This window comes from Theropithecus gelada, chromosome 6 (assembly GCF_003255815.1).
Source record: "Theropithecus gelada isolate Dixy chromosome 6, Tgel_1.0, whole genome shotgun sequence".
Taxonomy (NCBI): Eukaryota; Metazoa; Chordata; class Mammalia; order Primates; family Cercopithecidae; genus Theropithecus; species Theropithecus gelada.
This window is the reverse complement of record NC_037673.1, coordinates 23,319-47,265: the sequence shown is the minus strand read 5'-3', so window position 1 is coordinate 47,265 and position 23,947 is coordinate 23,319. Positions and strand designations below refer to the sequence as shown.

At 53.2% G+C, this 23,947-nt stretch overlaps 1 protein-coding gene across 2 annotated transcripts in view; it reads right to left on the bottom strand.

Annotated features, from left to right (window-relative positions):
• LOC112625879 (bromodomain-containing protein 9) overlaps positions 1–20,338 on the bottom strand; it is a 40,552-nt gene extending 20,214 nt beyond the window's left edge. The window contains exons 1-9 of one of the 2 annotated variants that reach the window (XM_025387343.1): positions 20,234–20,338; positions 18,636–18,711; positions 17,334–17,429; positions 15,886–16,018; positions 13,580–13,691; positions 10,896–10,934; positions 9,868–9,970; positions 8,657–8,815; positions 8,022–8,531 (exon numbers count right to left, since the gene is read on the bottom strand). In XM_025387343.1, the coding sequence (XP_025243128.1) occupies positions 8,679–8,815; positions 9,868–9,970; positions 10,896–10,934; positions 13,580–13,691; positions 15,886–16,018; positions 17,334–17,429; positions 18,636–18,711; positions 20,234–20,305 (768 nt within the window). In that variant the 5' untranslated portion in view covers positions 20,306–20,338 and the 3' untranslated portion in view covers positions 8,022–8,531; positions 8,657–8,678. Of the gene's footprint in view, positions 1–7,907; positions 7,917–8,021; positions 8,532–8,656; positions 8,816–9,833; positions 9,971–10,895; positions 10,935–13,579; positions 13,692–15,885; positions 16,019–17,333; positions 17,430–18,635; positions 18,712–20,214 lie in introns of those variants that run through there. The other variant, XM_025387344.1, reaches the window with a different exon arrangement.
• Positions 20,339–23,947: the final 3,609 nt, after the last annotated feature.

Genomic DNA, 23,947 nt, shown 5'->3' with positions numbered 1-23,947 from the left:
GGACAGTGCAGCGTACTCGGTTGTCTGTTCCGCCCCGTAAAAGCTTCCCTCCTTTAGGTTTAACCTGCGCCCCCGCGCTCTGCCTCAGCGCCGCCCCCGACGCCTTGCAGCTGGCAACACTGGGCGCCTCCCTGCCCGGTACCTTCCCGCCCCTTGGTGGTGGTGCAGCCCTGCCTCCCCCGAGACAGCACTGCCTCCGTGCTGGACACAGTTCTGCGGTGGAGCCTGGAGTGCCTGTAGCACCAATCCCCGGAATTGGGAAGTGCCCAGCTTTGGGCCACTGTGATCCCTGGGTCTTTGCCGCCTTCCACCCCAGTCCTGTGTCCTGTGTCCTGTGCCCTGGTTCAGGATACTACAATTACTCTCATTATTTCGTGGGGTTTTTCCAGCTTTTCAGGTTCTTCGGTGCCTCATTCCACGAATGCTCTTTTCATCCTCGTAGTTCCAAGCCTTGTCTCTGAATTTTCACTAATTTGCCTGCCAAGATGTTGAATGGACCCAGAGCCAACGACGTGGTCTTTTATCAGTGGCACCTGAGACTTTCTTCCCTGTGGACGCAAATCCATTATTCAGCACTCTAGGCACAGCTATAGATCTGATCAGCTATCCATTCTCCAAACTGTCTCATCCTCTGTCCCATTTTTCTGTCTCTCTTGTCCACAAGGCATATACCTGAGAGTTTTCAAATTCCTCAAAGAAATTTAGGTATTTTGTGGCTTTGGCATTCACTTAATGTGTTAATCTACAAACGTCTTCTACAATGTGGATTTTTTTTTTCATGATGTAGTGAATTCAAGTGGTTTCTAGTGTTCTCTTCATAAAGTTGTAAACCAAACATAAAATTCTAAGGCCCCACCCATCTGAATGGACCCCTTCTCTGAGCCAGGGCACTCCAAATTAACCTGAAAACCATGAAGCAGGGGTGGGACATGGCTGACTCTGCCCTCCCCCCTTTTGGAATTCAGGGGACGCCTGCTACCCCAAGGCTTCATCTGCTGATAAAACTTTGGTCTCCACAACCTCTTATAACCCAGACATTCCTTTCTGTTGGTAATAACTCTCAACTAATTGCCAATCAGAACATTTTTAAATCTACCTATAACCCAGAAGCCCCCACTTCGAGTCGTCCTGCCTTTCTGGGCTGAACCAAGGTATATCTTAAATAGATTTGATTGATGTCTCATGACCTTCTAAAATGTGTAAAACCAAGTTGCACCCCAACCACCTCCTGAGGGCTGTGTCATGGGCGTGGCCACTCTATTTGGCTCAGAATAAATCTCTGCAAGTATTCACAGAGTTTCAGTCTTTTCATTGACAAAGTATTCATATCACTTGTTGAAGAATCCTTTCTAGAAACTTCCACAGTTCTTTGATCTGTAGTTTCTGAAGTCCATCTTTATTCTCCTTCCCATCACTGGCTCCTGTTTTGTTCTCCAGAACTCTGAAAATACTAACAACTATGATTTTGTGACCCAAGCTGGAAGTTCCTCTTACAGGGAAACCTCAGCAAGAAACAGCTCAGCGCTGGACGCAGTGGCTCACGTCTATAATCCCAGCACTTTGGGAGGCTTAGGTGGGAGGATCGCGTGAGGCCAGAACTTTAAGACTAGCTTGGGCTATTTTAAATTTTTAAAAAGTGGGGAGCATCTCAGTGACTGCAGCAGACCTCAGCCTCCATATCCCAACAGTGAGTTGGGTTGTACTGACTGTTGGCCGAGTCTCCAACCTGGAGTACCACAGCCATCATCACCCATGGCACCCAGGAATGTTCCCTGATGTTTTCCCTTAGTTCTAGGGGCAGAAAATGCCTTCATTCAAGAGAGGACACACTTAATGAATGCAACCAGCTAGAATCCACTCTAACATTTAAATATGTGACTTTGCTTAATCCTCACCATGCCAAGGCACCACATCCACATTTTACTGAAGAGAAAACTATAGTTCTGAGAAGGTAACTTGCCTAAAGCCAAGCATGCAGTAAGAGGAGATTCAAGCCCAGATCCTTTTGTGCTTTTTCTACCTCATCTCAGTGGCAGCAAGGCTGACTCTTGAAAGGGAAGTTAATTACTATGAAATTAAGGTTTAAAGAAAAAACACCCTGGCCGGGCGCGGTGGCTCACGCCTGTAACCCCAGCACTTTGGGAGGCCGAGGCAGGCAGATCACAAGGTCAGGAGATTGAGACCATCCTGGCTAACACGGGGAAACCCTGTCTCTACTAAAACTACCAACAATTAGCCGGGCGTGGGGGCGGGCGCCTGTAATCCCAGCTAGGCGGAAGGCCCAGGCAGGAGAATGGCGGGAACCTGGGAGGCAGAGCTTGCAGTGAGCCAAGATGGCGCCACTGGACTCCAGCCTCCGTGATAGAGCGAGACTCCATCTCCAAAAAGAAAAGGAAAAAAGAAAAACCCTGCGTGCATACTCATACGAATGCACAAATGGATGTGCCTAGAACAAGAGACACTGGCCTGATATATACACAAACTATGCAGCTGCAGTCCACGCCTCTTCCGCAACCCTGCCCTCTAAGAAACCTCTAGCTCTGAGTCCTGCCAGCACCTGGGCTGTGCTGCGTGGGACAACATTGTCTTCACAAGTCCTCTCCACATTCTCAGAGGCGGGGGTTTTGCCATTGATGGGGGATGCTGCCTGAGTCCCGTCACCAGGGACAAAGCTACAGCGGAGACCACCATCTGCCAACAAAAAGAGAGATCATCTCCCACCCCTGGTTCTGCTGACCCAATCACTGGAAGCATCCAGGCACCACGATCTCACCTGCCTCGGATTCAGTTTCCTCCTAGCCAGGTCTGTTCTAAGCTTTCCAGAAGTTGAGAAATTAACTGAAAGATAACACTTTCCTCCCTGTGTTAAGGTTAATCACATAATGTATCCAAATACTGGGTCAGTCTTTACTGTGGTCTCATTTCTCTAATTTGAAAATGCCTTTTCTGTTTTCCTTAGAATTTTTCTAAGCGTTTCTGGGCGCGTGTGTTCCACAGTGCACCCTCTTGTGCATCTGATGTCTTTGGCACATATAGGCCCTCGACAAGTATTTGTTGAATGAGCAGATGACCATCCTGTCCTTTATGTGAACAAGCATACGCAAGTGTACATTGTGTCTGTACATGTATCCAGCAGCATCTCTCCAAAGCCACTTTGGTTCACTTATTTTCTCAGGATTACTGACGGCTGCATCATGACATTTGCAAACAGAATCTTTCCTTTTCCAGTCACTTTTCCTTTTTCCAGATTCCGGCCATAGAATTCCAGGGACAGAGCCAACCATGCCTGGCACCCCCTCCTGTCTTGGGACAAGGATACTTTCTCCTGTGGCTCCCGTCTTCCTTGCAACATTCTTCTGCCAGAATTCAGTATGGAAGACAATGACCTGCCACTTTTAATTTTTTCCCGTTTTGCTCTTCTACCAAATACCGCTTTTAACACAGGCTTTTCACTGAGTAGTGGACAATCTATCAAATAGGTGCTGTTCGGTGTGAGGGGGCATTTGCAAAGGTCTGCGTCAGTGCTGGCTGATGGAACTTTCCGGTGATAGCATCGTTCCATAGCTGCACTGTCCAGTGCGGAGGCTACTTGCCACTGTGTCTACTGCACGGGACGGGGCAGATCTGAGCATCTCACACACAGCGGCCACCGTGTCTACTGCTCGNACGGGACGGGGCAGATCTGAGCATCTCACACACAGCGGCCACCGTGTCTACTGCTCGGGACGGTGCAGGTCTGAATATCTCACACACAGCGGCCGCCGTGTCTACTGCACGGGACGGGGCAGGTCTGAGTATCTTACACACAGCGGCCGCCGTGTCTACTGCTCGGGGTGGGGCAGATCTGAGTATCTTACACACAGCGGCCGCTGTGTCTACTGCACGGGATGGTGCGGGTCTGAATATCTTAAACACAGCTCACCTTTTTGGTGCCTTTGATCCGTGTTAGCAATTACCCACATCTTCTCTCTGGGCAATATTCTTTCATTTTATATTGACCCAATTATTTTACCTCTTTGGTGTGTCCTTTCTCCTAACACATATGGGTTCACTTTGAAACCTTGAAGCCCACATTTACAAAACATTTTCGGTATGAAACATGGTTCCATGACTCATTAGTGGAGTACCATAAACATTTACATTTCCAGACCACCCACTGCCCAGTGGTTTTCTTCGTCTCAGTACTCATGAAAACGGTCTGAAGGTTTGTTTTGGGTTCCTAACCAGTAGACACACACACAACACTGCCTGTCAGCTATTTCTCGGAAACTAAATCAGCCTTCTGTTGCCATCCTATCATGCTTCAGGGGTGCCTGTGCTAGTTTTTAATTCTTTGTCCTAACACTTAAATGTCTGCTCAAACGTCCATATTAATACTTCCTCTTAGTTTACAAAAGGATTTACTTTCTTACTGGTTGGGATGAAGCTGTCTGAGGTTGCCACCTGTTATTATTCCTTCATTTATTGGACCATGTCTGCTATTGGAGGTTTTCTTTTTTTTTTTTTTTTTGAGACGGAGTTTCGCTCTATCGCCCAGGCTGGAGTGCAGTGGCCGGATCTCAGCTCACTGCAAGCTCTGCCTCCCGGGTTCACGCCATTCTCCTGCCTCAGCCTCCCAAGTAGCTGGGACTACAGGCGCCCGTCACCACGCCCGGCTAGTTTTTTTTTTTTTTTTTTTTTGTACTTTTTAGTAGAGACGGGGTTTCACCATATTAACCAGGATGGTCTCGATCTCCTGACCTCGTGATCCGCCCGTCTCGGCCTCCCAAAGTGCTGGGATTACAGGCTTGAGCCACCGCGCCCGGCCTGGAGGTTTTCAAACTGTGGTCCCTGGACATGTTAGAAATGCAAATTCTCAGGCCGAATCAGGACTGAATCAGAAGATCTGGGGTAGGGTCACCCCAGGACTGAATCGGAAGGTCTGGGGTGGGGTCCCCCGAGGACTGAATCGGAAGGTCTGGGGTGGGGTCACCTGAGGACTGAATCGGAAGGTCTGGGGTGGGGTCCCCCGAGGACTGAATCGGAAGGTCTGGGGTGGGGTCACCTGAGGACTGAATCGGAAGGTCTGGGGTGGGGTCCCCCCAGGACTGAATTGGAAGGTCTGGGGTGGGGTCGCCTGAGGACTGAATCGGAAGGTCTGGGGTGGGGTCCCTCCAGGTGATCCTCTTACACAGGTTAGAGAACCAGGGCATTAGGGGTGGTAATTTGACAATTCTTTTTTTTTTTTTTGAGACAGAGTCTTGCTCTTGTTGCCCAGACTGGAGTGCAATGGCTCACTCTCGGCTCACTGCAACCTCCGCCTCCCGGGTTCAAGCAATTCTCCTGCCTCAACCTCCCAAATAGCTGGGATTACTACAGGCATCTGCCACCATGCCCAGCTAATTTTTGAATTTTAGTAGAGATGCGGTTTCACCATGTTGGCTACGCTGGTCTTGAACTCCTGGCCTCAGGTGATCTGCCTGCCTCGGCCTCCCAAAGTGCTGGGATTACAGGCGTGAGCCACTGCACCTGGCCAGAAAAATCTGTTTTAGCATTAACATAATTAGTTATTAGCTTTAACTCCCACCCCACATAATTTCAAAGGATTAATACCAATAAGACAAGTAACAATGATTGATTGAAATTTAGGATTTCAGTGGCTGTATTTGTCTTTAGACTATGGCTCACTAAATCTGCACACTTGAAGTGCTGTGTTCTAGCGATGTTCTGACGACACATGAATAGGCTGTGTGACCGTCACCAGCCTGATGTGCACTTGGGCTGCAGAAACCCGTGATGCTGCCTAGCCCAGCCAGCCCCAGGTCACTCCTCAGATTCCAACTGGATTCTGACACCACAAGCACCTGGGACGCTGCCTAGCTTTCTCTGGTGGCAGGAGTACGTCCTGGAGTAGGCTGGGGGTGCCTGGAATTGACCGTCCTGAACCTGTGGAGCGTTGGCTGGTGAAGGAACGCACCAGCTCCCACAGTGAGCACGGGCCCAGCTGCCCTTGTGGGACCTGGCTCCTGGACGCCCCACGACACCACCTCTTTCCTGTCCCACCTCCTGCTTCCCTTCAGCTACTGCTCAGGGCCACCTTCCAAATTTTGATCTCAGGGTTGGTGCCTGTAGAATGCAATGCAAGGAATTTAGATTCATTCATTTCAGATACTATTCTTTCAATTTAGGGACTATCTTAAAAACTTAGTTTGGTAATATGTAAAACATTTAAAATTTCAAGGTCCAGGTATTACTTCAGAGTCTATTTCGGTCTCACTTCCACCACTGACCCCTGTCCTCCACAGCAACCACTTTAGTTTTTCATCTTTGTACTGTTTTAAGAAAAAGCAAATACATATTTGCATTATATTATATGTACTCTGCCCCTTATCAATAGGCCTTCCTCATTCCTCCTTCTGGTACTGAGTTCCCCACTGTACAAATCAATGTTCCTAATCCCCTACTGATGGACATTTTGATTGTTTCCGGTTTTACAAATGCCAGTGAAGAACTTGGTTGCAAACACATTCAGGCTGTCAAAAGAACTCTGTGCATAAAGTCCTTTCATTTCTTTTCCAGTTTTTTTGAGGCAGATTCCAGAATTGCTGAGTCAAACGGCAAATGCTACATACTTTTGTTAGACGCTGCCAAATCCTCTTCCACGAGGCTGCAACGTTCTGCATTCCACAGTGAGGTATGAGAGTCCTTGTACCCCACAGCTTCACAAACAAAGCATGATGGCAAACCTGCACGTTTACCAATCACACAGGTAAGAAATTTCATCCTAGTTTCACCAATTTTTGGTTAGCATTTTTATTACCAGCTTTTTTTTGGTGTAATGCACAGAAGGTGATGAACACATTCTACCTGCAAGCTTCTTCCTGTGCCTTTGGAATCTGCTCCTGCCAGTCTGCAGGAACCACGGATCTGCCTTCCGTCACACAGGAGGCACTCTCGACACCCTCTGTACACAGCGTGCACTTTTTTATTTGGCTTCTCTTACGCAGCATAGTGACTTTCAGATTTATTCAAGCTGCTGCATGTGCCAACAGTCCACTCCCTCCTAGTGCTGAGGCCTCATCACATAAGCACAACTGTTTCCTCTGTGTGATGTGTTGTTCTCTAGCTGTGCACTGCCAAAAAAGATATCATTNGCCCCTTTGTTTTGGCTGATTTCTCCCTCTTGGAATGGGTCTATTTACCCAATGCCTGTACCCGATTTGTATCTTGGAATTAACTAACTTGGTTTTGATTTTACAGGCTCACAGGCAGAAGGAACTTGCCTTGTGTCAGGTAAGACTTTGGACTCTGGACTTCTGAGTTAATGCTGGAATGAGTTAAGACTTTGGGGCACCGTTGGGAAGGCACGATTGTGTTTTGCAATGTCAGAAGCACAAGAGATTTGAGAAGAGTCAGGGGCAGAGTGATCTAGTTTGGCTCTGTATTCCCGCCCACATCTCACGTTGAATTGTAATTCCCAGTGTTAGGGGAGGGTCCTGGTGGAAGGATCATGGCGATGGATTTCCCCCTTGCTGTTCTCCGTTCTCACGATAGTGAGTGACTTCTCATGAGATCTGGTCGTTTAAAGCACTTCCCCCTTTGCGCTCTCTCCTGCTCTGCCATGTGAAGACACGCATGCTTCTCCTTCATCTTCCGCCATGATTGTAAGTTTCCTGATGCCTCCCAGCCAGGCCTCCCAGCCAGCCTGAGGAACTTAAAACCTCTTTTCTTCACCAATGACCAGTCTCAGGTGGTTCTTTACAACAGTGTGAGGACAGACTAACACACCACAGCACTTCAGCACCGAGCTGCTGAAAAGTAGTAATAAGGTCAAAATCTTAAAAGTGCTGAGAAAAATAGCCGCTGTGCAGAAAAGTGCTGTCACAGCAGCCTGATGCCAGGGTCCCCTGGAAGGCGAGGCCAGTCACGGCTGGCGTCTGGGGTCCCCCCCGTGCTAGGGATTGTTCACAGCTCCAACGACAGGAACAGAGCGGTTTATGCTAAAGCTCACCTTCCCTCTGGGGTCTGGATTTTGGTACCTGCCTGGCAAGGGGGTGCCCTGTGACCAGACCCCAGTGACCCTGGGCACTAAGCCTCTGATGAGCTTCCCTGGTGGGCATTTCACATGTGTTCTCACAGCTCACACGTCCCATGTGCCTCTGCTGGGAGCGGATCTGGGCCTCACGCTGGATTCTCTTGGACGTCACCCACGCTCTTGCCCCTCTGCTGCTGTTGGCGCCCATCCCCTATAATAAATCATGGCCATAAGTGCCTGAACAGAGCCAGTGGAGACAGGTGGAATGTCCCCACAGGCACCCATGGATCCAGGCTCCACAAATGCCGCTGGAGGTCAGAACAGCTGGGAGGCGCTGCACAGGCAGCCTTCCAGGTGAGGGCTCAGTCTCCAGGACTACCCCACCGGCTGATGCCAACCGAAAGCCCCAGGCTGTGGTCTGTGCTTCCGACTAACCAGCTACCAAATGGCGTTGCCACAAGTCCTTACTTGAGATCTATGAATTTGCTAGAGTGACTCACAGAAGTCAGGGAAACATCTGTAAACGAAAAATAAAATGCTAAGCCCCACGGACTGAACGGACTCCCACTCTAGGCTACGGGCACTCCAAAGTCAACCCGGAACATGAGTTCAGGCCATGATGTGAAGCGGGACTGGACCTGCCTCATTATTCCCCTTTTGGAATTCAGGCACAGCTGACCAGCATTAACATGAAAACAGAAATCTTAAGGCTGACAAAGCAGACTCTGTGGTAATAAGACACCACATTCCGATCCAACTCCAGTACAGCATCACGTGATAGATGGCAGGCCCTGAAAGAAACTGAGTATTGTAACTCAAAATATATGTCTTTGACGTAGTTTGAAATGGCCCTGCAAAGCTGTCTCTTATGGGGAAAATCTACATTCTGTAGAGAATCTCCTTCCCCTTCCAAGTCTCTTCCTGACCCAGGAGAGATTTAACTAAGAATCTGGTACCTTTCAGGGCCTGATAAGCGACATTTGCCATCTACTCTATTCTTTTTGAAGCCTGCTACCTGAAGGCTTCATCTGTGTGACAAGAACCTTGGCTTCTACAAACCCTTATCTTAACCACGCACATTTCTTTCTGACTTCAGCTCTTCAGAGCTTAACCCTTTCAGCCAAATGCCAATGAGGAAATCTCTGAATCCACCAACGACCCAAAGTTCCTCACTTCAAGTTGTCCCACCTTTCCAAAACGAACCAATGTAACACCTGACGTGTACTGACCGATGTCCTCTGTCTCCCTAAAACACATCAAAACAAGCTGCAGCCCAGCCCTCCTGGGCAAATGTTCTTGAGACTTCCTGGGACCATGTCACAGCCACGGTCTTCATATTTCACTCAGAAATAATCTCTCTGAATACTCTGCAGAATTTGACTCTTCCGTTGAAACACTCGGCTTATTATGCGGGGTGGCACCCAGGATACGCATCAGCCTCAGGTGGGAGCAATGCAAAGGGGACCCGTGGGAAGGGGCTGCCTTCTTCCCAGGGCCTCCAGGCATCCAGCACTGAGGAGGCTCCCAAGGGAACCCCAGCTTTTGGGATTTCATGGAGGTGGTAGGCAACACTGATGAAATCCATGGCCACTGGGGATCGGCCAGACCCCATCCTGAGGTTACCCAGGGGCTGCAACACTACTCATCAGCTTAAAAAAGACACTTAACACTCAGGAGATTCCAAAGGTTTTAGGAGCTATGGGCCAAACACCTGGACAACCACCAAACACTGTAACAAAACATTTTCCTTGCATCCTGTCTAGTCAGGAAGGGAGAAGAGGTGGAGGCCAAGTGTTTTCTTTCTCTCTCACACTTTCACCAGGTCCCGTGGGAAAGCCCCTGCTACAACTCACCCAGAGAGCTGAGCATGGAGATATCCACAGAGACGTCGGGATACGACTTCATCGACATGAAATCCAGAACAGAGCCACTGCTGTCTCCTAGGGCGTCCCCAACCTGTGGGGACAGACACGCATCAGGTGCAAATGAAACATCAAACGAAAAACGAAATGTTAGTTAATACCCGCTACTGAAATCACTCTATTTGCTAAATGTGAATCCACCCCTCAGTAAGTGACAAGAACAACAATGTTCACTGCAGCTGCTGTTCAAGGGACTGTCAGGATTGAGCTCATGACGCAAATCCACATCAAAGGAAAAACTACTCAGACCAACAATGCGAACTAATAATCCTTTACTAACTTTTTGGGGCTCAAGAAATTGGGGAGGGACATTATGCAACAGGAAGACACACGGAATTTAAGGCACTATTTTTCAGGCGCTTCACAGAGCACACCACGTTCCCTTTCCTTTCCCAGCAAGGCGTGTCCTCAGGGCTAGACTACAGCCACGCTAACACACACTCTCTCATCAGCTCCCGGCAGCCCGGCCTCTGCCCTCGGACAGATGGTAAGGGGTCTCTCCAGGTTTCCAGGGACCTCAGACCAAAGCCCATGCCTGCTGACTCCCAGAGACATACGCCTGCCAATCGGCAGGCGCAGCAGTCTGGGCTCACAGCACTGCCCTGCTAACACTGGCCCCAGAGCCCACTGTGCTTGGGACAACACCTGCTACTCACCAAGCAGGTCCCGAGCAGGCCCATCCTGCCCACCCCTTGCAAAGGTGTCCCATGAGGACAGCACCCAGCGGGGCCAACCGCTCTGAAACCACCATTTCTGAATTTGGAAGAATGTACTGCGCTTCACACCACTCACCTCAAGTCATGAAAAGAGCAGGAGAAACACCTGATCTCACTGATCAGAAAGGGACTCCGTTTCTAAAGGCCATCGTACACACAGTCCTTCCCACCTCAAAGGCTGGACACAACTTTCCCTACAAGAATCCTAACGTTAGGCTTGCCCTTCCATGTTCAAAAACTCACCTTGGCTTCATCTGGAGGTTTCATGGGAACGTTTCTTCTCTGCAAAGTAAATGAGGAGAGAAACTAGTTTTTCCAGAGCGACTGTATAGAAACGGACAATTCACTGACATTACACACACGTAAAAACGGCTGGTGCACTTCTGCCAATTCTGCTCCCCAGTCACGCCATCGTCATGGATTCAGGCTGGGGGTCCTGCAAGGCTTCTTCATCACCAGCCACTGACCCAACCACGGCCAGCCCACTCCTCAGCGCCAGGCCCGTGTGCCAGGGAGAGCACTGCACGGGGTGAGACGGAGAGGACAGAGAGAGGACGCCGACGCTGTTTCAGCAGCCTCGGGTGGCTTCAAACAAAAGAAAAAAGATGTGCCTAGATCCTGTGGGCAGCTTAGGGTAAAAAGGGCCTGGTGGGTTCCACCTGGAACATGGCCAGGTGTCTGAGACCAGCTCGAGTCCTGCAGCGGTGGATTTACCCACGAGCTTCCTGGCCCTCCTTGCTTGGCGCCCTGAAAATACACGTCTCCTTTCTACCACAACAAAACCTTGGCGTGGGTGCCTGGGATTCCTGCACCAGGCATGTGGACCCCAGCTCACCTGTAACAAGCACAGATGAAACCGTGCGGTCAAGGGACTGACCACTCCTCGGGAGCCACGAGCCAAACGTTCTCAGAGCCTGCACGGGACAGAGACTCATCCGAACTCCACCCACAGCAGAGACTATGCTGAAAAGTCAGGGCCCAAGAGCTCTCCAAAGGGCCACTCCTGAGTATTAAGGCCACACGAACCCTAGAATAAGGCTGCCCTGGACCCACCCCAGACAAGCCCGGCATGATCAGGACATCCACAAGTAACAACTGCCAAAATGATCCTCAATATTCTCTGGAAGAGGGCAAGAACCCAGATCAGCCTTGCCCAGCAGACATAACGCGAGCACACACCTCATTCTCAATGCTTTCTTTACCTTTTTTTTTTTTGAGACAGGGTCTTGCTCTATTGCCTGGAGTGCAGAGGTGCCTCCACCTCCCGGCCTCAAGTGATCCTCCCACCTCAGCCTCCTGAGGAGCTGATCACAGGTGCACGCCACTGTACCCAGCTCTTAAAATTCTAGCTGCCACATTAAAATTACTCTTAACATTCAATTAACTAATGCATTTTACTTAGACAAATTTATTGAAAATGTGTTTATTCCAACATGTAGGCCGTAAGAAATCGTTACTCATATTTTTACGTTTCTTTCTGTATTAGTTTTTTAAGATCTAGTTTGTAGCTCACACTTCACATCTAAATTCAGACTGGCCACATTCCACTTTCCCATCGGCCATGGGAACAGTGCTTTTTTATCAGACAGCGAGGGTCTGGACTGTCCACCAGGCGCATGCACAAAGGCCCACAGCTCCAAGTGCAGCAAAGTGGCAAAGAGAAACAGAACCAAAAACGGCAGAGGTGACAGAGTCAGTGACTGAAGACTTCAAAAGCATCTGCAATTAATATGATGAACATTGCTCAAGGATGTAAGGGAAAACATACACATAACACGAGAGAAGAGAAGATACACAAAAGCAGCAAACAGAGCCCCAGCAGTGAGCAGCGAGGGGCAGCATCACCACTGAAAACTGAACTGGGATAACAGGTTCAGGTGTGGCCAGAGAACACGTTAGTGAACTTAGCCCACAGCATCAGCAACTAATCTGCACCTGCCTGGTGCAGCAGCAGTGTCTGTGCCATGTGAGATAACACGAGCTGTCCTCAGCGTGCCACAGTCCAGCAGGAGGAGGAAGAGGCAGTGGTGGAAAATGACATTTGAGTAATGGCTAAAAATCCTCCAAATATGATGAAAACTACAGACAGATCCAAGAAACAACAAATGCTAAGTCGAACACAAAGAACCTGGAAAATACAATGCTAAAAATCACTGATAAAGAAAGATAAAGGTTTAAAAGCTCCTAGAGAGCCGGCCAGCACCCCGTCCTGCCTAGGGCCCAGGAGGGAGTAGCCGAGGCTCTGCGAGGGGCACGCTGCCTGCAGCATCTTCTTCCTTTTCTTTTCTTTAAACAGCCTTTTAAAGATGCAAAAGACATTCTTGGTTTGTGGCCTGTACAAAAGCAGACTGCAGGTCAGATCTGGCCTATGAGCTGCAGTTTGCCAAAAAGACACATCACATGTGGAAAACAAAGATAAGAATGACTTCAGATGCTTTTTTATAGCAAAGATGCAAGTCAAATGTATTTTACAGTAGACGGGAAAAAAGATCATCTAAAATTCCACACCCAGGGAAGGTGAAGGTGAAATAAAGACTCTCAGACAAGCCAATGCTGAGGGTTCACTGTCAGTAAGCCTGAACTACATGAAGTATTCTTTTAAATTCTTCAAGATGAAGGAAAGTGACAGAGATGAGAGACGAAGATGGGAATAGAGAGTTACGAAGTGCACTGGGAGTGGTGAGCACACAGTCACGGTCTCTGGGGCACGCCCGCCCATGCAGAGCAGCACACAGTTGCTGACAAGGAGCTGGTCTCTGAAGGACGGACGCCCGCCCATGCAGAGCAGCGCGCAGATCCTGACGAGGAGCCGGCAGCAGAGTCCCTGCGACAGCTCCTCATCCCTGAGAGCCTGGTCAGACCGCAAGCTCTTCCCACCAGCAGCACCCCAAGGGCACCTGCCCCTCCCCAGTGCGAGTGCAGCCCACCTGCTTCAGCTGGAAGAGCGTCCTGGAGTGGTCTCCACCTGTGATCTGGTCCAGGAGGTCATCCACCACTTTCTTGCTGTAGCTCCCAGCATCCTTCACAAACTCCTGCAGGCTAGAGGGGCCGCAGGAGAAGCATGCTGAAAGGCAGGCTGTGTGCTCCACGCCAAGCCCTTGCTGCCTGGCCCTCGCGGCGGCCCTGATCACAGAAGCCTGCCGTGCCAGCGCAGCTCCTCAGTCCCTTGTGACCCTCCCAGAGTGGGTATTTTTGGGGGAGTGGCTGATAGTTCTCATTAGATTTTCAAAGTGGTCCATGACCCAAAAAGGTTAAAAAGATCTCGGGGGGGGGGGAGGGGGAGAACAGCATGAACACACACACACACAGCCTAGAAACACGCGTGCTGTGCTATCATTTGTAAAAGCACACTCCTATCTTTCCACTAGTTATGCGTTTAAATACACAAGTGGGTGTGGACGGAAGCACGGTGGCGGGCAGCGTCTGCCGGGGAGGAAGGGGCGCATGGGGCAGGGGTGGGCCGAGACTTCCAAGGCTCTCCTTTTAGCATGATCCTGACTCTTGGCCATATAAATGAAACAGCTTAAAAAGTAAAATATAACACAATTTAAAAAGTAGGCCAGGAACAAAAATGTGTAGTCTTAGAATCAAAGCAACAAGCAAGGGCCTCAGAAGGGCTCCCCAGACTCCAAAGACCTTCGCAGAGAGGAACAGGGACGGCTGCCAGTCAGAAGCTGAACCACGGTCACAGGAGGCAACAAGCAGACTCCACGTCTTTGTTAAAACACCCACAGCCCAGGCCAGGCCAAGCTCAGCACTCGCAGTGTGCTCGGGAAAAGCGCTCGGGGGCAGAGGATCTGGGTGTCTGTGCACCGAGGCTGGCGAGGGACCACACAGCCCACACCAGGCCCTAGAAGATGTGCTTCTGAGTGTTTTCCCTGCAGCCGCAAGGCAGGGGGGTCAGAATGATCTTTCTTCACAGAACATGGAACCTGACGCGTTCTAGGAGCACAAAGCCGGGGAAGGCGGGGAGAGCGCACAGCCGGGGAAGGCAGGGGGAGCACACAGCCGGGGAAGGCGGGGGGTGCACACAGTCCGCTGATGACGCACCACATGGACAACAGATGACTGATGTCCTGAAAGAGCCAGGATCTGCGGACAGGGGAGCCAACTACGGACAGGATGGCACCAGGGGAGCTGCGGCCTTGGCCCAGGCTGGGCAGAGGCCCCACAGCAGGGGTGAGGTGAGGGCTGGTGGAAGGGCAGGCGGCGACCAACTCTTTAATTTCTGAGTTATGACGCCATCGTCTCCTACTAGAATTTCCTCTTCATTTTCCACGTTTACTTCCTTTTTTGACACAAATATCGGGGTCAGGTTTTCACTTATTTTATGAAGCGCTAACTGGATTATTTATTTTTCAAATGTATTCTGCATTCTTGTTGGAATAAAATGAAGACCTGATGTCAAGATTCCATTTCTTAGAGGCTAGCAAAATTAAGTTGCTTTCCCTATAACAAACTGCCAAAATTTTACAAGAGTGACCCACATTTATTTTGCCACAGAAAACAAAAAATACACATGACAACATTCTATGGAAAAGCAGCTACTACATTTGTGATTTTTGTTATTATACTTTAGTCTGCCACGGCCTGAACTATGTCTCCCACTCAAAGTTTGCAAGTTGAAATCCTGACCCCAGTGCCTCCAAATGTGACTATACTTGAGGCCTTTATGGCCTTCAGAGGTAACTGCAGTGACATGAGGCCATTAGGGTGGCCCTGATCCAATGTGACCAGGGTCCTTGCACAACGGTCGGGTCTCCAGGAGAGCTGAGGACACAGGACGGCTCTGGGAAGGCACAGGGAGAAGACAGCACCTATAGGCCCAGGAGAGAGGGCTCAGGAGGAACCAGCCCTGCCCACACCTCATGGTAGACAGCAGCCCCCAGGACTGTGACCCCAGTCTTTGGCACTTTGTCACTACAGCCTGAGCTGGCACAGTCACTTAAGAAACACAATTCAAAACCATCCAGTGCGCTGAATACACCCCCAACCCCTTCACAAGCTACATCCTGATCACCGCCTTCTTGCAATTCTGAGTTACCCAAATTTCAGGACTGGCCTGTGGCAGACCTGGGTGGGTGACGGAAAGCAACAGGAAGACCTGAGCTGCCATCTGGACGGCCGCGGGATGGCTCTTCCCCCACCCGCACACATGTGGGGCTCTGGGTCCCACACCAGGATGCAGCTCAAGCCGCACGGCAGCCAAGGGCTCCCCGGGGCCGACACTTGCCTCAGCGCACACTGCACGCCTGTCTCATCTCCGTAGGCTGAATACAGCAGCTCCATCTCGTCCGACTTCAAGTCACCAAATACTGAATTATTCTGCATCGAAAGCGCAGTAGTGGCACTGGAGAGAAAGGTGACTGGGAGGAAGAGGAGAAAGACAGCATCACTGGGCTCACTGGAAGGACTCGGTGTGCAGGCCCCATCCTGCTTCTGCAGGGGCTGAGGGACCGCCTGGCTGGCAGTCAGCACCCCAGTCTCGCCTCACTTGCTCTCCACAAAATTCTCGCTCCTGAGTGTAAGTTTTCCATGTGTTAGTAACCAGCAGGGGTGTAATTCACCCTCGTTTTACTTCTGCAGGCCAAAGACCGCAGGGAAATGAGCTCTCTGCAAAGAGGTGAGCTCCACAAGTAAAAGAGCTGCGTGGAGACGTGGGCGGAGGGCACCGTCCGTCAGTGTGGAGGATCCCAACCAACACACACCGCAGGGAGCACGCCTGCCCAGGGCCAGCTCTCTCTGCGGGGCACACGCGCCAGATGTGCTGTGCGGAGTCCCACAGGGCGTGAAGCAGCACCCCTGGCGTCTCCCCACCAGATGCCAGCAGCACGCCCCACCCCACTGGGACCATCAACACGTCTCCGGACGCTGCCAAACGTCCCCAGGGACAGAAGTGCTGGGGCTGACAACTGTGTTAGAGGATGAGAACGAGGAGTGTGTCAAACACAACGAAAAAAGTATCAACAACCACAAGAACCCCAAAGGGAAGCGGGGAGCAGGGGCTGATGAACGCAAGTGGTCAAGGCGAGAGGATCCTTCCCTGTGGAGGGACCAGGTCCTTTAACAGGAGACCCAGACCAGGCAGAATTCCAGCACCTGGAGCTGGAGGAAAGAACATTCCAGAAACAAGGAAGCTCTCGGGCCAAGGCCATGGTTTGGAGGGAAGAGGGAGCTGTCCCATTAGCAGATGGTGTGAGTGGCTGAAGGAGAAAGGGCCGGCAGGAACAGGGTCCGCGCAGCTGTCTGCACAGAAGGGACCCAGCAGAGGCAGAGAAGTGGAGGGTGGGGCCGTACGGGAGGTCCCAGCAGCAGCGCAGCCAGGAGACAGCCGTGCAGATGGAGAACAGAACACACAGGCCAGATCCGAGGCCCAGGGGCCACACATTCTGATCCCCGAAAGGATGTTCCGTAAACGCGACAGGGACAGAAGCACAAGGACGGCACAGCACTGACCAAGGCGAAGTCCAGTGATGCAACCAAGGTGCCCGCTGTGTGTGTCCCCAGCAAACCATCCAACACAAGTTTTGTTCCTGTCACTGTAACTGATCTCAATCCTACCCATGTGAAAATAGGAATCCAGGCAAGTGAGGAAACCCTGAAGCAGGAATCAGCAGTATTTGCCATCACTCCCCTAAACCCCTGCTCCAGCCGGCTCCTGGGACAGGACAATGGATTTACCTTTGTTTCTTCTCTCATCTTTGAAGCCCAGCGTGGTGAAGCCTGGGAGCAGCTTACTGGAGAGCGAGCTCAAGTCCACCGGGTGGGTCTCCTCCTCTGCAACACGGACATGGCGGGCCGTGAGCGGCAGGCGTGACCCCAACGCGGTGCCCCGTGCAGTGCCACGAGCCCTTTCTTCCACATCACAGTGGATTTGATTGGTGGGAGTGGAGGGATTTTAGAATGATCACCTGAAAATGAATTTGCAAAAGCCAACTACCATTCTCAAAACTAACTGCATTTCAATTTCATTTATCACCCCAAAGTCAACACAATAAAAAATATCGCATCTTAGGCCACCACACCAGCAATACTTTGAGAACATTTTCAAATAGATCACTCAACAACTCCAAGAAGAAATCTCGTCCTATGTGCTCTAACAGCGAAATGGTGGCGTGTGCAACCGGAACGCATGAATCTGACAGCACGTCTGCCACGCTCAAGTCACCATCCACACACCACTCGTGGCATCAGAGCAGGAGCTCCTCAGTTCCCAACCGGTACCTCGGTCTCAACGCTCTTAAGCTAAATATGGATCAACAGTCTATCCTCTTTATGAAAATAAGCTGGAGATTAAATAGATCAGCCAGTTTATATTCTTCACACACTGGCATGTTGGAGCGGGTGAAAAACCACCAGCAGGCATGCGGGTGAGAGTGAGGGAAGCGGAAAATCTAAAGGCAACCCTTGCCGGGCTGCGTGTTCCTCGTGTGAGCCTGTGCATGGTTTCAAACTCAAGTGCGTCACACTTTTATTCAAAGGACAAGCCTCTTCATTACTTCCAGGCCAAGAAAGCGCCCCTGACGGGCTGGACAGGCCTAGTGCGCGCCATCCTTCAACACTGTCCTGGACATAATCATCTAACAGCTCTTTTTTTCCTAAGACTGCTTTCCAGATTCAAGCAGCAAGGTGGGCCGGCACTCTAGTCTTTAATGAAGACAAAGCTCGGGGTGTGAACCCTTCCTGATGCTAGTGAGGTTCGGCCTTAAAGGCCTCTCGCCAGCTTTTCAGGAATGAGGCTCGAGTCCCCCTGCTCCCAAGGAGCCCTGACCGAGGTCTGACCAGCACCCCAGCCCTGCGAGACGGCCGTCCACGCCTCTACTCGGAGAACGTGTCACATCGGGGTGTGTGCAGGGACGGGAAGCCGGGCAGCTTCTCATGCTGCCCCCTGGCCAATGGCTCGGCTTTTCATCACAGAACATGAATGGAGGCCCGAAAAACAGTGTACAGACAGCAGAAAGCCAGCCCCGAGCAGGCACCCACCATCAGCGTCCGGCTCGGCCGTGTTGACCACGCTGTAGAGCAGGCTCCCGTCCCCGTTCCTCTTCAGATAGCCCATCTGGAAGGAAGCACTGCCTGAGCGTCTGTCCCTCAGGGGCAGCGCAGCTCAAATGAAACGAAGGCCAGCAAGCAGGGCTTAATGGGGGTAAAACCAAGTGTGTCCAAGAACAAACACCAGAGGGCCCCACACGGTATTCCCTGGAATTTGACTCACCGGCAACAGCAGAGTACACCCAGGCACGAGGAGAACTCTTAGGCTCCCCATGGCCCTGCTAAAGGGGGAACAGCTGAAACAAAAACCTTCACCCACAAGCATTTAAAATTGCTCAGGAGCCTTGACAAATGGAATGGTCGGCAGGTCAGCATGGCACTGCCCTGACGGCAGGCAGCTCCGGCTCTCAAGCATGTGCGGTACTGGTTTTCATTTAAAAACCCGCCACCCCCAACCCTAGGTCTGTGTACAGGCCATCAGGAGGATCCAGGCAGAGGCGGCACTGGTGTGTGCAGATGTGGGGGTCAAGGGGGAAGACAGCTGTCACGCAGGGGTTGGCTGGGCTCCAGTGCAAGGGTCATGTCCATGCTGTGGGCAGGGCAGCCACCTGGCCTGAAAGGAGCCAGATGTTTGTGTGGGGGCAGCTTTCCACCGCAGATCCAGGCAAAGTATCAGAGCCCACAGGGTGGCCAGGGCCCTGGGGCAGAGGTGGAAGATCAGGTACAATGGGACACAGATTTGATACACAGATTAGGGAGTCAGGTCCTCAGGGTACAGATACAAAACTGAAAGGGAAGAAGTGGGGTGGACCCACAGTGCAGGATGGAACTGGAAGTTTCACTGTAAAAAGTTTTCAACACATGTAAACACAGGTACCAACAGAATCCGTCTGCACAGTGTTCACATATGTGGTGCAGACACGTGACAGGCACTTCCCAGCTCTATCTGCAGAGAGGGCTTCACCCAGCACCCAGGTCTTGGCTTCTAAACAAGGCTCTCTAGTAAAGAAACCAGGGCTCCTTGGAGAATGTGGCAATTCCAGGGCTGAAGCACAGAGTGCAGAACAAGGCTGTCCAAAAGAACTACAGTGCAAGCCACGCAGACCACAATCTCCAACAGGCAAGCCATGCAAACAATTTCCCAACATGAGCCACACAAACCATAACTTCCCAACACAAGCCACGCAGACCACAGCAACTTTTCAACACGTGTGCCACATAAACCACAACCTCCCAACACACAAGCCACGCAGACTGCAACCTCCCGACACATGAGCCACGCAGACCACAACCTCCCAACATGTGAGCCACGCAGACCACAACCTCCCAACACGCGAGCCACGCAGACCACAGCCTCCCAGCAAACGAGCCACGCAGACCACTGCAACTTCCCAGCAGGTGCAGGCAAACAGAAGCAGACGCCTCTGAAATGCCCCCACTTCAGCATTCTTTACATCCCATCCTATGTGCATTTTGAAGACTCACTATGAAAAAAAACCATAGTTCAAGTTAACGTTTTCTACGGACTACATGTTGAAACAAAACGTTGGATATAGAGGTGAAATAAAACCTGCCGGGATTAATGTCACCTGCATTGCTCTACTTCTCTTATCAGGGCTAGTAGGAAGCCTGAGACTGCAGACAGCCTGTGCTGTTTCCATTGGAGACACTGGGTCTAGAACGTCTCCTGCCAGAAAGGAGAGTGCAGTCAGCTGAGTGGGCTCCACCACCACACAGACCATCTGTGGCAGGAGCCACGGGAACAGGGTCGGTGGCCTATCATGGACCATCTGTCGGATCCAACACCAGCCTACAGACCCCATGAGCCAGGTCCCTCAGCCCGTGAGCTCAGCGCACTCACTTGATCTTGCTGAAGACGATGTCCACGTCGGTGACCGTCACGTTCCTGCCGTCGATCACCTGGCAGTCCTTGCACAGCTTCGACCAGTTCTTGCCATGCATCTCCCTCCCCATGGCCCTGGTGTCCCCGTGCACCGCAAAGCGCCGGAAGGCCTCCTCTAGGGCACTGAGCTCGGGGGCTGCGGCTGCACCCTCACCGGCACCCTCCGACTCCAGCGACAGCTTCTTGGCCGCCCGGTCCTTCGAGGGGTCCCCCGGGGACTTGGGGGTCATCCTGTTGGCAGCTCTGGCGGGCTTTGCCTTGTCAGCCATGTTGCTGTGGAGGAAGGAGAGGAGAAAGGTGTCACCCGGGCCATGTCTCAGCTGACCTGGGTGCAGCCCAGGAGACCCACCATACCAACGAGCACCAGGACGTGGCTGAGACGGGCAGGCCCTCCCGGGGCGACGTGGCGAGGGCTGAGACGGGCAGGCCCTCCCGGGGCGACGTGGCGAGGGCTGAGACGGGCAGGCCCTCCCGGGGCGACGTGGCGAGGGCTGAGACGGGCAGGCCCTCCCGGGGCGACGTGGCGAGGGCTGAGACGGGCAGGCCCTCCCGGGGCGACGTGGCGAGGGCTGAGACGGGCAGGCCCTCCCGGGGCGACGTGGCGAGGGCTGAGACGGGCAGGCCCTCCCGGGGCGACGTGGCGAGGGCTGAGACGGGCAGGCCCTCCCGGGGCGACGTGGCGAGGGCTGAGACGGGCAGGCCCTCCCGGGGCGACGTGGCGAGGGCTGAGACGGGCAGGCCCTCCCGGGGCGACGTGGCGAGGGCTGAGACGGGCAGGCCCTCCCGGGGCGACGTGGCAAGGGCTGAGACGGGCAGGCCCTCCCGGGGCTGGGCGTGAGGCCCCTCAGACCCTCAGAGCCAGCTGCCCTGGAGGCACGCGTGTCCAGCTGCCAGGCAGAATGGAGCCAAGCAAGGCCTTGCCCACTTGCCGTCATTGGGCCAAGAACTCCCTAAGCTAGATAAAGCCAGCAGCTTTAGGGTGGGAGCTGAGCTGGGTGCCAGGGGCTCCAGGCCGAGGAGGCTCAGGTGTGACTGGCAGCATCACAGCCCATCCTGGGTCCTCCCCACCGCCACACTTTTCCACTGCCCCTCCTGTGGACGCCCGCTCTGCAGCTCTGGGGGACACCTGAGGACCACACCCTCCCCAGGGTCTGTGAGGGGACTCCTTCCTCCGGGAGGGTCCACAGCGGTCCTGGGACAGCCGCTCCCACCCCAGTGCAGAGCCTCTGACCATAGATGGAGCTTTGGGTTGGGGGGGTGTGCGTGGTGGCCCTGGGGGCACCTGAGGATGCTCTGCCCAGGTGCCCTGGGCCTGCCGAGCCCACGGTGCCCCAGCCAGGGGAGGGGACTGCGGGTGTGCAGGGTTGAGGCAGTGGTGGGGGCACCGGAGTCGGGGCGCAGGGACGCCCTCTGGACTTTGCAAGGCGCCCACCCCCAGAGCAGGCGGCTGGGCCGTGGGGTTGAGAAGACTGAGGGGTGCCGCTCAGGGAGGGTTGGGGGACGCAGGGCTACGCCACAGGGCGGGGCTGCCGAGGCCGCCTCCCCACCACGCATGGTGAGACCCAGTCAGGTCCTGAAGGACTCAGAGTGAGGTGCTGGGCTCCGCATGACAGCCGCTTCCCCAAGGGGCCGGGACGCCAGGTGGCCGTCAGCACTGCCCTGAGAGCTGAACGTCTCCTCGGCCCACAGACACAAGACCCCGTGGGAGGGTCGGTGCCAAGGACACAGGTGCATGTCCCAACCCTGGGACTCAAGGAGCCCTCTCAGATCTGGAGTTCTCAGCACCAGTCATGGCCAAAGTGTGGCTCTGTCATCCTGGGGGTCCTGAGTGTGGTCCCTGCTGACCTTGAGATCCCACCGATTCCCCCAAAACAGCTGGAAAAAAATCCAGGGGTGCTGCCTACACTGAGGACCTTAAGGGCCTCAGGCCCCGCTCATTCACCCCTTTCCCTGGAAGGCACTGAAAATGCAGATGCCAACCCAGCGGAGGACGCAGGGGCAGGACCCAGTCGGGGCAGGACCACGTGTGGCAGGATCCCGGTGGGGGCAGGGCCGCTTGGGGGCAGGATCCTGGCGGGGGTGGGGCCGCGTGGGGGCAGGATCCCGGTGGGGGCGGGGCCGCGTGGGGGCAGGATCCTGGGGGTAGAAGGGCTGGGTCAGGTGTCCAGCCAGGAACAGTCTCCCGTTTTATCGCTGACACCATTTCTTTGTCTGAAACAGGAGCTTCTCACAGGCCTGGCCTGTGTTTCCACTGGGCCTCTGCAGCAGCGGACGCTGGGCAGGAGGAGCGGTTGGGAAATTCCCAGAAGCAATGGTGGGTTTTGTGAGCACCCAGAACAGTGGTGGGCGTGGGGGTCAGAGGAAAAGAACCTTCTGGCATGCTTCAAACTCAGGGCTGCGTTCTGTGGTCTTATCTCCTGTGGGGACGCGCCTGAACTAAGACCCTTATTCACACGCCTCCGTGAGTCATCTGAGAACCTGCACCCCGTGGGACCCGCCTGGGAGCAAAGGGATGAGGGAAGCCCCTCGGAGCCGCCTTCAGGGCTCACGCAGGACGTCCCACCCATCAGCGCGTGCTTTGCACGAGTTTTTAATAAGCTTGGAGGTTGGCCTTGGAAGGCTGAGCGGGACATAAAGCGTCCTGCCCTCGTGAGGCCTTCAGTTGGGGCAGGTGATAAACAAATAAACAAGTAATGAAACATCAGGCAGCGAGGAGTGAAGAGGAGAAACTGAGGCAGGTCAGAGGGAGGCCAGCAGGCAATTTCAGACCCCGCGGAAGAGGACGCGCGTGAGCAGAGATGCGGGCAGGCGGGAGTCACGGTGCGTGAGGACGGTCCAGCGCACGGCCCCTGCGCCCAGGTACCCCTGCACCCCTGCTGGGCAGGTACCACCTTCACTGGGCTCAGCCCCCCTCAGCACAGCAACAACATGAGATGGCACGAACGAGAGCACTGTGGGGGCCGCGGGGCAGAGGGCAGAAAGGAACAGGGGTCAGGCCATCGCCAGATCTACTGAAGACGGACACTGGCTTCAAACGTTCTGAGGACAAATGCTTCCCGCCGGGACTTGGATCCCCTCGTCCACTGTCCCCACTCAGGCTGAGGGGAGGGAGGCCACCTGCAGTGGGTGTGAGCTCAGAGACGTGGCCACACCCCCTGCGGAGGTGCTTGGTACTGGGCTTCCCAGGAAGACGAGGGTGACAGCCGTCAACGGCCGAGAAGAAGGAGTAGATGCAGGAACCCACGGCCGTCGCGGGAGGGCCGAGGACCAGGCCCAAGCAGTTTTGGAGGGAAAAGCGGAATCCGTCCCAACTCAGTCCCAGCCTTTCTGCACCAAGACGTGGAGCGGTGCCGTCCTCAGACGCCGGCTGCCACACAAGTCCCATGGGGTGGGAGGGACC